Raw genomic sequence first — 16,036 nt, 5'->3', positions numbered from 1 at the left:
TTTTTCTGTCACATGAACAAAAGCTCTTAATGAAATTGTTGTTGTTTATTTGAAGTCACCATGACGGAGGACAGAGTCTCCTTTAGTCGGGATCTTCAACTTCTTGTTTAAAATAGTTTGCACTGTGGTTGTTATAAATAATTGTGTTATTCACATTTTTTGAATAGCAAGACAAGCCAAGATAAAGTAACAATAATAGGTGTGATGATATTAACTATCATATAAAAGCTCCTTTGCATTCTTGTTGATTATCATCTTAAGTGTGAGAATTGACTAAAAGACGCACATGAAACCATAAGAGCTTCAGTAATCAATGACAGTTTAACAAGTCTAAAAACTCCAATCATTTTGAGAACAAAAGCAACCATGTTTGAGGTTCATATCCTGATTCTTGATGTCTGTGTGTCTCAAATGAGTTGCTGAAGTACACAAGGTTTTCAGCATGAAACTCTAATGATTTTGTCCTTCATAATTGTTTGTTGACCGTTCTGGAAGCTGTACTACTGTCCCAAATAACATCATGTTAACTAAATATGATAACTTGCATTTATTTATAACTTATGAAATCAATTTGGTATAAAGTACATTAAAGTTTTATTGCTTTTCTTGCAAAAACTGATGAGTTTCAGAAACATTAAGATAGAAGAGTTAAGGTTCAAGAGCCCAACTAATGCAGTCTCTGATCTCCATGATGGTGAGGTCAAATGAAACATTTTCAATAAAAATATAAACCTCTGTTAATTATCAAATATTCTTGCAGATATGAAAGAAGTGAAGTCAAACTGTAATCAGTCAAGCTGCTAATGTTGTTATTTAATGGAGTTGTTTAATCCTTTGTTTTAATTCAGTTGGTTTGGTGTGAGGCTGTGTCTGTAGTTTTATTTCTTGTTCTTTCCTTCAGTGATTGTGCTTGTTAGCTGCAGGTGTTCATCAATTCACTTATTTGTGGTCATTCACTCTGTCTACTGGACTAAACTAATTGACTAATTTAGGGACTAGTGGATGAGGGTGTGTGGTGAGATTTCAGACACTCTGATTAGTTTCTCAAAAACAAAGGTTAGATCTGTTACAGTTATTTTCCGTATTTTGTACTGAAATGAGCTGTTAATCATTTAACAGGTTTTCACTGTTGATTGTACAGACTTTTACTGTTAAATTCAAGGACATTTTTTTACAGTGCAGTGTTTTCTCTAGGATTTTTTTTTCAGCTGTGGTGGCAGGCCTTTTACACAGATCTTTCAACTACCTATTGAGTTATTTCAAAGTCAAGAGCGCATTCATGTAATATGAGCATGGAAATCTCTTTGATTGCACCGATTTCATCTGTTTGTGCACAAAAATACTCACTCTCAAATAAACGCTGCGAAGTGCAGATTGTCTGGTCTCAATGTGATAATGCAGACTCATGCGGATAATTTGTGCCTTGTGTTCCCTCTTCCTTTTGTGCTTTTGCTTTCCAGAGATCCCCTGTTAAATTAGTTATCCCAAGAATGTTGACTGATGATGACTATTTATTATACTGAAGTGATATAAACACAACAAACCTCTTTTTTTTTTTATTTCCTGACGTTAAAATAGGCTGCAAATCCCTTCAATTTTGAGGCCCATGGCAAGGTGATGTAAGAGTGCAGTTTTCCCTGCCACTGAATTCATTGACAGAGGTGTATTAACATGTCTCCATAGTAACGCATATAAATATATCCACAAGATGAACTTGCACAAAGCTGTAGTCATTTAATGATGTTACTGTTAGTAATCACTAGATGGCAGAAGTATCAAGATATACTGGCAGATGCATTATGTGCTGAAGTTGTGGAAACAATAAATCTTACAAGCTAGTTCATTTATTTAATCTTCTAGGTGTTTATTCAATGAAAACCACATGGTACCAGGAGAACACTTTACTGTGATACAACAAATGGATGCTGTCAAGCCACCAGAATCGTTGAATCATTGAACAGAAACTCACCGGGAACATTGAGGACATTTAAGCAGCATTTTACATTGTATATGCAAGCTGTCGACCTGAATAGTGAAACAGATTCACAGAAAATTGCATTGCTCCTAACAGCATTGGTCCTCAAGCAATTAAATATACAGTACGTTTACGTTTGTGGATGCTGCGGATCGAGCAAAATATGAAAAGGCAATAAGGAAATTTGATGATCAGTGCTCACTGAAGAAAAATTAAACATATGAGAGGTAAGGCTGTGACGGTAACGGATTTTCTGTTACCGCGGTGATGAAGCAAGAAATCATGCAGTATGTCGGTTAACCGCGCATATATATATATATATATATATATATATATATATATATATATATATATATATATATATATATATATATACACACACAGTGCTTTCTCAGTGATTTTCTCCAGCTGTGGCGGCAGGCCTTTATTACACAGATCTACTAACTACCTGTGGCGTTATTTCAATGACAAATGTCGTGAACGCAGTATTAGAAGTCGAGATCCCATTTATGTAATAGCCTACAGCATGCGAATCTGCTGATATAATTCACTTACCTTTTAATACGTTTTGGTGCGATTATCACCCGCTATTAAAAAAATAGAATGTTTTGAATGAGAAGCTTTAAATGTAGCCGTGGCGGGATGAATCCTGGCCCTGCCATGGAAGAATGAATGTAGCGGAAACCATATATATATATATATATATATATAAATTATAAATATAAAATCGCTCAACAGAAAATAAGCATTTTAATGTACCGCTGTAATTTTTTATATCCCAATCCCTTTATCATAATTTTTAATACAAGTCATTATTTTAAAGATTATGACTTGAGAATATGATTTTACCTCAGCGCTGCATTTTTCTTCTTCACCCTCGCGCTGAGTTCAGGTGACAGAGTGTTGTGAAGTCGATAAACTCTCCTCAGGTTAATTTACAGTGTCAAACTGGCACAGGAATATCAGTATATTAATACAGGCTTTGCTAAAAGGCTGGTCAAATGTGGGTTTTTTTTTTTTTTACAGAAGCTATAAACAGACGCGCATCTGCGACCACGGTGATGAGTCAACAATCACATATATTTTGACTTATTTAAAGTAGGCTATAGGCTATAATAATTGTGTGTAAAGACATTAATAAAAATATGTAGCCAATATATCACAGGGGTTTGTGTAGCAGCAATTACAGTGGAGCATAATTAAATACCCTTTTCCCGTGGAGCGAAACACACTGCACAGTTGAGTAGCGGATGGAGGCGCACAAAAATATACAATTTAGATATTTTCGTCGGAAGAAAAATATTCTTTGAACGAATTTCGTTTTGTACAATTTGTATCTAGTTTTTGTCTGTCAGTTATTTATAAAATAAACACGAATAACTAATTAACTTTGAGGTGAAGCGATGTGCCTCAGGGTCCGCTATAATTGCTGTTGCACTGTAATTGCTGCTACACAAACCCCTGTGATATATTGGCTACATTTTTTATAAACTTCTTTACACACAATTATTATAGCCTATAGCTATAAAATGCTATTTAAATGCTTATTTTCTGTGGAGCGATTGATTTGAGTTAGTAGGCCTGCTTTATTAAAATAAGCTTAAAATAAAAACAGCCTATGCTGGTTATTAAAAAGGATTCACTGTTTTCGTTTTGTAATCTAAATTTGTAATTTAAGTGGAAAAAATTTTGGGCAGACCTTTTATTTCTTTTATTTAGTTTATTCAGTTTTTTTATACAATCCTGAAAGATTCACAAGCAAAAATAAATAATAAACTAAAATGGGTGGTGATGACGGTAATAACCACATCACCGCCGTTGACATCTCATTATGGCGGTAAGGCGGTGATGTGGCTATCGTCACACCTCTAATGAGAGGTATTGCAGTGTTTCGCTTACGCACTTAATCACAGGGAGAACGTTTTGACTATTATTTGTTTGATTTAAATATAGTCAAAAACTTGGGACTTTGAAACGTTTACTGAATCAATGATCAGAGACCAAATTCTGTTTGGAATCTATGATAAGACAATAAGAGAAAGGCTGCTAGAATTTCATGCTATTGAACTTGCTGATTTGTATTCTAGAACATGTAGCGTTAAAGGACATACTGCTGACAGTCCAGTAGTTAGCGCTGTCACTCACAAAATGAAAAGACAAAGAGCTACTTCTAACTCAAGCTTTGATTCATACAGCTGTAAAAGACGTGGTTCGAAGCAGCAACTTAAACAATGCTCAGAATTTGGAAAGCAATGTGCAAAATGCAAAGGCATAACCATTTTGCTAAGCATTATTTTTCAAAGAAAAAAGTTAAGCAATCAGCAAATGTGAACATTGTGGAAGAAACAGAATGATCAGATACTTTCTTTGTGAGTATTATTAATGGTGAATGCAAAAATAAAATGGGAACACTACCAGATTCTAAAACGTGAGGAGATTATAGGAGAAGTGAATGGTTCAGAAGTAATTCAGCAAATTAGATGCTTCACAGGCATTTTTGCAATCAAAGATTCACGAAGACAGTACCAAGTACTTCAAATTCAACACGCCATTTGGGCTGAATTAATAATTATATCTACTCTTTGGCATGATTTCAGCTTCCGAATTTTTTTATCGTGCCATGGAGCATGTGATAGAAGGACTGTGTTTATGTTGAGTGGTCTGGGGAAGTACAATGCAAGACCATAATAAGAGGCTCCAATTATTTTTAAAAATTAAAAAAATTCGGACTCAGTTTGAACAAAGCAAAATGTACCTTTGGTGTCACAGAAATGTCCTTTGTAGAGTAGGTGACTTGACGAGGTGTAGAACCTGGCAAAAGTAAAATACAGGCAATTTTGAATATGCCAAGTCCCGCGGGTAAAAGTGGTGTGCTGAGGATAATGGGCATAGTCAACTTCATTGTCAAGTTCATCCCAAATCTATTTGCTAAAACTGCAAACCTAAGAGAATTGTTGAATCACAAAACTGAGTTCAAGTGAACGAGTAAACATGAGCAAGATTGGATACTGCTTAAGGTGACACTGACAACAGAACCAGTTCTCACCTACTTTGATTCTTCTAAAAGCATAAAACTTATCCAGCATATATTTTACGCAGTGGATGCCCTTCCAGCTGTAACCCATCACTGGGAAACATACATACACACCCATCCACACACATACACTATGGACAATTTAGCCTACCCAATTCACCTATATCACATGTTTTTGGACTTGTAGGGGCACCTGGGGGAAACCCACGTGAACACGGTGAAAACATGCAAACACCACACAGAAATGCCAACTGTCGATTAGAGGTCATTTTTGATTAATGATGTCAGAATTTAGCGCTATTTTGGAATGGATGTGTGAACGGTCTTTTCCAGAAGAATGTCCTCACATGTGTGAACAGCACTTTCTTGAATGTACCGGTAAAGTTGTTCCGGTAATTTTCCGAATATTTACTGGTATCTTTGTGTGAAAGGGGCTTATGTGTGCAAACTTTTTTCCATTACCCTTAATAATGGTCATTCTACAGAGACCAATGACTTTGCCATCTTAAGAAGATCAATGCGTACAATAAAGAAACCTGATCAACTTAATTTTTAAAGAGACTACTTGTTTACATGTGAAATGTAGTAAACCAGTGTTTTTTTTTCTGTTTAATTAAAATTGAATAATTTTGTTATGTCACATTTGTTGTTTATGCATAATTGATTTATCCTGAAGGAAAAGGGATATTGTGATTTGTTGATGTTACTGGTAAGTGACCACTAGATGGCAGAAGTATCAAAATATACTGTAGGTAGCAGATGCATTATAGCAAGAAAACAGAACAAGGAATCCGAGTGAGTGCTGAAATTGTTGAAAGATAAAATGTTACAAGCTAGCTTATTTATTTAATCTTCTGAGTGTTTATTCAATGAACACCACACAAAGCAACTGGGATTAAAAGATCTGTTCAGCTCCCTGTGATCACCTGCAACTCAAGAATGAGTTTTACAAATTTATACGTTTCTAAAACAGTCCATGTTTCTAATAAAGAAAGGACATTAAAATCGCTATGCAATTTGTGTAATTTACCACAGTCGCATGTCAGTACAATTATAAAGAAAGACGCTTCAATCCCGGTTAGTGGATGTTAAGTTAGGTTAATATTGTACATTAACATAAGGGATATGCAGCAGTGTGTATTAACCATAGACTGTAAAATATATGGACGGAGCATCCGTGACGTCACCCATAGGTTTCTGAACACTGCAAAAGAAGCTAAAAGTAGGCGCGGCCAACCGTCGCCATTTTGTTCGCGCGTCATCGCACCCACGGCGGGATACCAAACAAGGGCAAAGAGGCGGAGAGTGAGCGGAGCTACAGACACGTGCTGGCACTTTGCTTAGACCTGGCAGACAGACTTTACTTTGGGAGAAACGCTTGATGCTTTATTACCTGCGACTCGTTTGTGTTCTGACCACATGTGCTTGGCTGTACACTATATCAATAAAGTATATAACTTTACTCACATGGGAAACGAGGCCACATAAATGGTTTGTGAGCACAATTAAGTGCACACAGCATCCCATATCATCTGATAATTGTAAGAAAAAAGTCCAAAAGGCAGCTGACTGTGTAAAGCCACAAAAAACAAAACAAAAATACGATGAATATGCAGAGATAAGTGGCTAATCTGCCGGATTCAGCTAAGGTGAAGTGACGGTGACCAGCGAGACCTAGCTGTCACTCAAGTGGCCACGCCCTTAATTATGCAAACTTAATATAACCTAATATAAAGGAAATGGATGAGTTATAAAAAAATTTACCCCCCTCACAGTTGTCATGAAGGGTAATAATAGCTATATGAACCAAAATCGTTCTTACATTTTACATTTACATTTAGTCATTTAGCAGACGCTTTTATCCAAAGCGACTTACAAATGAGGACAAGGAAGCAATTTACACAACTATAAGAGCATCAGTGAGCAAGTGCTATAGACAAGTTTCAGGTGTGTAAAGTCTAAGAAGCAAAGCATTAGTAAAAAATTTTTTTTTTCTTTTTTCTTGAGAGAGAGAGAGAGAGAGAGAGAGAGAGAGAGAGAGAGAGAGAGAGAGAGAGAGAGAGAGAGAGCACAGTTAGTGGTATAGCCAGAGAGGCAGTTGCAGATTAGGAAGGAAAGTGGAGACTAAACAGTTGCGTTTTTAGTCGTTTCTTGAAGACAGCAAGTGACTCTGCCGTTCTGATGCAGTTAGGGAGTTCATTCCACCAACTGGGCAGATTGAATGTGAGAGTTCGGGAAAGTGATTTCTTCCCTCTTTGGGATGGAACAACGAGGCGACGTTCATTCACAGAACGCAAGTTTCTGGAGGGCACATATATCTGCAGAAGTGAGAGCAGATACGAAGGAGCACAGCTAGAGGTCACTTTGTAAGCAAACATCAGAGCTTTGAATTTGATGCGGGCAGCAACTGGCAGCCAGTGCAAACGGGTGAGTAGCGGAGTGACATGTGCTCTTTTGGGTTCATCAAAGACCACTCGTGCTGCTGCGTTCTGAAGCAGCTGAAGAGGTTTGATAGAACTAGCTGGTAGCCCGGCTAGCAGAGAGTTGCAATAGTCCAGTTTGGAGAGGACAAGAGCTTGAACAATGAGTTGAGCTGTATGTTCAGATAGGAAGGGTCGGACCTTTCTGATGTTGTAGAGTGCGAATCTGCAAGATCGAGCAGTTCTAGAAATGTGGTCAGAGAAGTTCAGTTGGTCATCAATCGTTACTCCAAGGCTTTTTACCATTTTGGATGCAGTGATGGTTGCTCCATCCATCTGGATTGAAAAGTTATGGTGAAGAGTCGGGTTGGCAGAAACTTCAAGCATTTCCGTTTTCATGAGGTTAAGCTGGAGATGATGATCTTTCATCCAGTGTGAAATGTCTGACAGGCAGGCTGAAATGCGAGTTGGAACCGAGGGATCATCAGGGTGAAAAGAGAGGTATAGCTGGGTGTCATCAGCATAGCAGTGGTAGGAAAAACCATGTTTCTGGATGACTGTTCCTAAAGAATCCGTGTAGATAGAGAAGAGAAGTGGCCCAATAACAGAGCCCTGAGGTACCCCAGTGTTTAGATGCTGTAGGTTGGACACCTCTCCCCTCCACGACACCCTGAATGACCTGTCCGAGAGGTAGGAACTGAACCATTGAATAACAGTGCCTGCGACGCCCAGTGACTTAAGCGTAGATAGCAGGATCTGGTGGTTTACAGTGTCAAAAGCAGCTGATAAATCTAGCAAGATGAGGATAGATGATTTAGAGTCTGCTTTAGCCAGTCTGAGATCCTCCACGACCGAGAGCAGGGCAGTCTCAGTTGAGTGGCCTTTCTTAAAGCCAGATTGCTTGTTGTCCATGAGGTTGTTTTGAGTAAGAAAGTCTAGGACTTGATTGAACACTACTTTCTCCAAAATCTTGGCCATGAATGGAAGCAGGGATACCGGTCGGTAGTTTTAAGTAGCGTTTGATCCAGGTTGGGTTTCTTTAGCAGTGGGGTTACCCTAGCCTGCTTAAATGAAGTAGGGAATAGACCAGAGTCAAGAGATGTGTTAATTATGTGAGTCAGTGTTGGTATGACTGCAGGAGAAATGGCTTGCAGGAGATGAGAGGGAATGGGATCAAGCGGACAGGTGGTTGCATCGCTTGATAGCACGAGATTGGACACCTCAGACTCAGAGAGCTGGGAAAAAGAGGTGAGTGATTTTTGCAGTTTTGGTGCAAAAGAATGTAGCAAAGTCATCAGTAGTGAGTGTGGAGGATGCGGGTGGAGGAGGAGTATAGAGGAGGGAGGAAAATGTTTTAAAAAGTAAGCGAGGATTGGTGGCACTGTTGACTTTCTGACGGAAGTATGTCTGCTTTGCAGAAGTAACCTCAGTCGAGAAAGAAGACAGAAGAGTTTGGTATGTTATGAGCTGTTCAGGATTTTTACCAACTTTTGGTAAACCAACTTCTCTCAGCAGCCCGAAGTTTTGAGCGATGCTCACGGAGAACATCAGAGAGCCAGGGTGCAGGAGGACTGGCCCGGGTTGGTCTGGATGTAAGAGGGCATAGTCTGTCTAGACATGATGTTAACGTGGAGCAGAGTGTATCAGTGGCACTGTTCGTATCAAGTGCAGAGAGTTTGCAAGATGGAGGAAGAGAGTTAGAAACAATGGTGGATAGTCTATTGGGTGAGAGAGAGCGTAGGTTTCTGCGAAAGGCAACTAGAGTTGGAGTGTGTGGCGGCTCAGGAGTAATGTGGATGTTGAGAGAAAGAAGGAAATGATCCGATGTTTGTAGTGGAGTTACTAGTGTTTGATCAGCGAGGCAATGTCGAGTGTAAATAAGGTCTAGTTGATTACCTGATTTGTGAGTAGCAGAAGTAGGTGCTCTTTTGAGGTCGAAAGATGCAAGCAGAGTCTGGAAGTCAGCAGCTTGAGGTCTTTCAATGTGGATGTTGAAGTCACCTAGCAACAACAAGGGAGTGTCATAATCAGAAAAAGATGAGAGAAGAACATCCAGTTCATCTAAGAAGTGACCTAATGTATCCGGTGGGCGGTAGATGACAACCACATTTATGCTGAAGGGGTGGATAATGGTGACCGCATGGAATTCAAAAGAGCTGATTTTTGGCAGGGACGGTCTTTGAGTGAATTTCCATTCTTTGGAAATCAGTAGTCCAGTCCCACCCCCTCTCCCTGTCTGACGAGGAGTGTGGGAAAGAGAGAAATTAGTAGAAAGAGCTGCATGTGTAGCAGTGTCCTCCGGTCTCAACCAGGTTTCAGTTAGAGCCATGAGATTAAAGTCAGAATGAGTGGCTATGGAGGTAATAAAATCTGCTTTGTTAACAGCAGATTGACAATTCCAGAGGCCCACAGAGAGAGAGAGTTGTGAAATAGAGGATACATGAATTGATCGAAGGTTGTGAGGGTTGCGCCTGCAGCATACCCTCCGTGCTTTGCGAGTGTTAGTAACAACAGGAATTAGTAAACACATAATAAAGTGCAAGGAAAACAATAATGAGTGCAGAGATAACGTAAAACAATAAAGTAATAAAAAGTACTCAAGTGCTTTGTCGGTGTCTTTGCTCGGTGGAGTCGCGCAGGTAGAGTCGATGGTCTTTACCCTCGTCGGTCTTAGTCGCGCAGGTAGAGTCGATGGTCTTTACCCTCGTCGGTCTTAGTCGCGCAGGTAGAGTCGATGGTCTTTACCCTCGTGGGTCTTCACACAAGGCGGGCTTCACACGAGGCTGCCGCGGTGATACTAGTCGCTTATATACACCCCCGAGCGCTTTGCTGATTGAGTTCAGCTGGACACGCCTCGAAAGTAAAAAGACCCGAAATTGCAGCGGCGGGGGCGCGAAAAAACCTCCGGCTCGGCACACAGCTCTTACAGTAAACAAAGGAAACAGTGGCTAAAGCTTGCTAGTACTAAACACAGATAGCTGAAAACAATTTTAAATGTCCAACAACCAATACACAACCAGCTGAAACAAGTCTAAGTGTTCTCGAACCAAACACAGCAACTGAAAACAGGTCTAAATGTACTTACTCGGTGTTGCTCTCGATGCTAACGTGCTTCTCCTGCTAGCTAAACCTAATGTGTTCAAATATATAGTGTTTACCTGGCGTTTGGACACGCCTCCAAGTTAAAAAAGACCCGAAATTGCAGCGGCGGGGGCGCGAAAAAACCTCCGGCTTGGCACACAGCTCTTACAGTAAACAAAGGAAACAGTGGCTAAAGCTTGCTAGTACTAAACACAGATAGCTGAAAACAATTTTAAATGTCCAACAACCAATACACAACCAGCTGAAACAAGTCTAAGTGTTCTCGAACCAAACACAGCAACTGAAAACAGGTCTAAATGTACTTACTCGGTGTTGCTCTCGATGCTAACGTGCTTCTCCTGCTAGCTAAACCTAATGTGTTCAAATATATAGTGTTTACCTGGCGTTTGGACACGCCTCCAAGTTAAAAAAGACCCGAAATTGCAGTGGCGGGGGCACGAAAAAAACTCCGGCTCGGCACACAGCTCTTACAGTAAACAAAGGAAACAGTGGCTAAAGCTTGCTAGTACTAAACACAGATAGCTGAAAACAATTTTAAATGTCCAACAACCAATACACAACCAGCTGAAACAAGTCTAAGTGTTCTCGAACCAAACACAGCAACTGAAAACAGGTCTAAATGTACTTACTCGGTGTTGCTCTCGATGCTAACGTGCTTCTCCTGTACCAGGATCTTTGTACCAGGATGTAAACACTTTTTTTTCTGCTGTAAAATTGGCCATTCTAACAGTGGGCTCAATTGCAACTTGCTCAATTATGGAGCCAGGACTAGCGGAATTTTGATGAATTGCAGTTTCAGTTACTTCCGTATTGGCTTCCCGAGGGAGAGCGGGAGGTTGCCGCTTGGTATTAACGTGTATCCTCTCACATTTGCCGTGCAAAGCAGCGCACAGTTGAACACACCATGTGTGTGTGTGTGTGTGTGTGTGTGTGTGTGTGTGTGTGTGTGTGTGTGTGTGTGTGTGTGTGTATGTGTGTGTGTGCGTGTGTGCGTGTGTGCGTGCGTGTGCGTGCAAACTTTGTAACAACATTGTGTGTGACTCATTGTTGCATAAAAGGCTTGAGTTCACTCCATAACAAATACATCAAATAAATGTTGGGAATGTTCTTACTGTAGATCTTCTCATAAAGATCAGCTTCCTTCCTATCTATCACTGTGCTGTTTGACAAGAGATGCAGCAGTAGAGCAGACACATATCAGAGCAATAGAGCAATAGATCAGTATGCCTCTGACACGCACATGGGAAAAGTGGGTGGGGAGAACCAGCTCATTTGCATCAAAGGCACAGACAACAAAACAGCTGCAGTGTGGTTGGAGCTAAAAAATTCCCATATTAAGAAAGGTATAATAAATAATATGATGTGTATTTTGAGCTGAAACTTTACAGACACAATCTGGAGACACAAAACACTTATCTTAAATCTTGAAAAAATAGTTGCCCTTTAAGTCATGTGCCAATATCATAGGTCCAATAAAATCTTCCGTGAGAACACGCCATTTAAATTATCATCAACACAGTTAATCTCATTCATGTCAGTTTGTGCAGGGCTAGTGGACACATGCAGATTATAATTTTTCTATATTTTAGCTTTGATTTAGTATTGTTCAAAAATGCAATAAATTTGTTAATATAATGTTTGTAGTTATGGTGCTCTTAATATTTGTCTAGTGCTCCTGAATCTTTGAAATTGGGAGCACCAGTTCTACCAAGCAAAAAAGTTAATTTCAAGCCCCCAAAAAACAAGAAATCACAGATCACATAAAGCAGATCAAATCTTTTTCAGTCTTTTTCATTTCATTTCATTTCATTTCACTCAGTAATATTTTCATTCTATTAAGATTTGTGACATTAATTACATGGCATAAATTAAATGCTGAGTAGTTGACAAGTATACAGGTGCTGGTCATATAATTAGAATATCTTCAAAAACTTGATTTTTTTTTTATTAATTCCATTCGAGAAGTGAAACATGTATAATGTAAACATTCATTCCACTCGCCTGACCTTAACCCCATAGAAAATCTATGGGCTATACAAGATGTCATATACCAGACCCAGCAATGTAGAAGAGCTGAAGGCCACTATCAGAGCAACCTGGGCTCTCATAACACCTGTGCTGTGTCACAGACTTATTGACTCCATGCCACGCCTCATTGCTGCAATAATTCAGGTAAAAGTAGCCCCAACTAAGTATTGAGTGCTGTGCATGTTCATTCTTTTCATGTTCATACTTTTCAGTAGGCCAGGATTTAAAAAAAAAACTTTTCTTTTTATTGGGCTTAAGTTATATTCTAATATAGAAAGGTAATTGTAATATAGGTTTTCATTAGTTGTCATCATAATCATCAAAATTAAAAGAAATGACACTTGAATGTATACATTATACAAGTTTCACTTCTTGAATGGAATTAGTAAAATAAGTAATTTTTTTTGAAGATATTCTAATTATATGTCCAGCACCTGTATATTATATTTTAAATATATGTTACATTCCTAAGTAGTTCATTTTGTTGGTGTTATTCATAATTTTGTAATAATAATAAAAAAAAATCTTAATTGTGACTCTTATTAGATTACCCAAGGGAGGCAAGGTGGCTCAGTGTTTAGCACTGTCGCCTCAAAGCAAGAAGATCACTAGGGTCCCGGCTGGGCCAGTTTGCATTTCTTTGTTGTATTCAACCTGCTGTGTTCTTTGAGGTTGTTAATTGGTAGAACATTTACTTAACTGTACAAAATTATGGTTTTCCTTTCCCATTTATAGGTCAGCTTCAACCCTCAGGACAACTCTAAGATTTGTGTGAGTGGCAAAGGTGTGTTTAAGATTTTCCACTATGCTGGAGAAACCCTAAAACAGTCCAACGCATTTAAAACAGACTCCCACAATTTCCTGTGTCACACATGGATGACCACGGAGCAGGTACTTGCCGGCACAGAGACAGGTCAACTGATGATGTTTGAGTCTGGCCGTCTGCGTTGGGAGATCAATGTGACATCTGTGCAGAAAACTGAGAGGTAAGTGGAATAACCCAGAGGTCAAATGCTGCTTATATTAAAAGTGACATAAACATGACAGTTAAAATCTTCTTTTAAAATGCACTCTTTATGTTTTATTTATGTGCAGTGCACATCACAGGAGGAATAATTTATCTTAAATTTTAACTTTCTTACAAGTATTGTGCATTTATAATTAGACAATGTGAACCCAAAGGGGTGGCGCGGTGGTGCAGTGGGTAGCACAGTCGCCTCACAGCAAGAAGGTCACTGGTTCGAGCCTTGGCTGGGTCAGTTGGCATTTCTGTGTGGAATATGCATGTTCTCCCCATGTTCGCGTGGGTTTCCTACAGGTGCTTCGGTTTCTCCCACATATTCAATTATAGGTGAATTGTTCAATTCAATTCAATTCACCTTTATTTGTATAGCGCTTATACAATGTAGATTGTGTCAAAGCAGCTTCACATAAAAGGTCATAGTAAATTGGAACAGTGTAGTTCAGTTTTTAGTGTTTAAATTCAGTTCAGTTGAGCTCAGTTCAGTGTGGTTTAAAAATCACTACTGAGAGTCTAAACACTGAAGAGCAAATCCAACGATGCGCAGCTCTACAGATCGCGAACCATGCAAGTCAGTGGCGACAGCGGAGAGGGAAAAAACTTCACTAATTGGCGAAAGTGAAGAAAAAAACCTTGAGAGAAACCAGACTCAGTTAGGCACGACTATTTTAATTTCTCCCCTGGCCAAACGTCTTGTGCAGAGCTGCAGTCTCAGCGGCGGAGGCTGGAAGCTGGCCTCAACGAAGACTCGTCTGTCCCTGGAGCGTCACAGGAATCAGTCTCACGTTCCACTTCTCCATGACCACCACAGTAGCTGCTCAGGATACGGCTTGGTCCAGGATATGGAAACCTTGGGAATTGTGTAAACTAAAATCATCTGTAGTGTATGTTTGTGAATGAGAGTGTATGGGTGTTTCCCAGTGATAGTTTGCAGCTGGTAGGGCATCCGCTGCGTAAAACATATGCTGGTTAAGCTGGTGGTTCATTCCACTGTGACAACCACAGATTAATAAAGGGACTAAGCTAAAAAGAATATGAATGAATGAATGAATGAACCCAAAGGCAGTTAGTATTTCTATTTTAGTTGTATTAGTTGCAGTACAGACATGTAAACACTCTAATAAAACTATTACTATTGTGCAGGACGTTGATGCATTTTGTGACAATTTAAGCCTTATAAACTTGTTTGAATTGTATTCTCCACACCTATTAAGTCAGTACAGGACTACAGCCACGCACATCTCCAAGGACCCAAGTGCATGTACAGTAAACTTCTTGGGATTACACTCTCTTGTCATCCAACAGAATTTTACAAATGCTGTCCGGGAAATGCAGAAGTTTTCTTTCCATATGGTGTGCAGTATTAGATTCCATTGAAACAACTGTCTTTTCCATTGAAACAACTATCATTTCTTACTTTATACTCTCATCCAGCATACTAGAGTTTGTTGCAAGCACTTGAATGAAATGTTGCTGAATTAAAGTGAAACTGCAGATTAAGTTTCAGATGAAGATTCAGATGCAGATGAAGATGAAGATTAAGTTTCACATGAAACTTAATGAGGAAACATTAAAAAGTGTGCAATGACATTAATCGATCTATGTACTAGTGTAAATTTTTTTGATCTTGTGTACATAGTGTAAAATGAGAACATAAAATGAATATTCTAAAATCAACTCATATAAACCCCTTAATCATATTACTGTCTTATTCAGATTAAGATTAATAATTTGATTACTGATGTCCATGTAAACATAGTTAGTGAATAATGGGAACATGATGACTGTATACAAGTCTAAAGGTACTTTTCCACTGGCACGTTGCAAGCAAAGCAATTTTTTTCATTCATTTATATGGAAATTTTGCGTAAATGCTCACTCAGTGAATTTTGGAATTGAAAGAAGCACAGAGAAAGCATTGAGAGCTGCAAAGTGGGGCAGACAGGTTGGGCATTTCTCTACTTTATGCAAATGTCAAGCAAAAAAAACTGGGCATCAACCAAATGCTGTGAAAATTAGGCAAGGCAAGATATGATGTATGTTTATTAGTGTTTGTAAAACTGGATTACTGTGTGAAAACCCCTCTGCATGCTGTTGTAATACTATATTCCTTCACGCTTTGAGTTTACAGAGACATAATGTGATAAACATTTACATCACTCCCAAATACATCACCTATCTAGGAGGGAGGCGGAACGGAGGGATGGTGGGTCAGGCCAACATTAAACCAAGAAAAGCAGACAAAAAAATTCTTACAATACAGAACAAGGAATTAGAGTGAGTCTATGAGGGATTAGGTAGAGCCCAAGGAACAGATGATTAAATGAGTCTTGAAAAATCAATTCCCAGATGGAAGGCCACCATAGTGGTACCATAGGGTGAAAGGTCCATTTGAGCCAGTCTAGCATGTCCATGGTTGCCACCTTTGTGGTGTAGAGAACCACCCTGATGGCATA

General features: G+C 39.2%; 1 protein-coding gene across 1 annotated transcript in view; it reads left to right on the top strand.

Moving 5' to 3' along the window:
• cfap57 (cilia and flagella associated protein 57) overlaps positions 1-16,036 on the top strand; it is a 160,215-nt gene that overhangs the window by 39,000 nt on the left and 105,179 nt on the right. Inside the window, exon 3 of the mRNA XM_056473426.1 lies at positions 13,295-13,545. Within this exon, the coding sequence (XP_056329401.1) occupies positions 13,295-13,545 (251 nt within the window). The remainder of the gene's footprint in view (positions 1-13,294; positions 13,546-16,036) is intronic.

Source organism: Danio aesculapii, chromosome 2, assembly GCF_903798145.1.
Source record: "Danio aesculapii chromosome 2, fDanAes4.1, whole genome shotgun sequence".
Lineage (NCBI taxonomy): Eukaryota > Metazoa > Chordata > Actinopteri > Cypriniformes > Danionidae > Danio > Danio aesculapii.
Note: the sequence above shows the minus strand (reverse complement) of the source record. Positions and strands in the feature narration are given on the sequence as shown.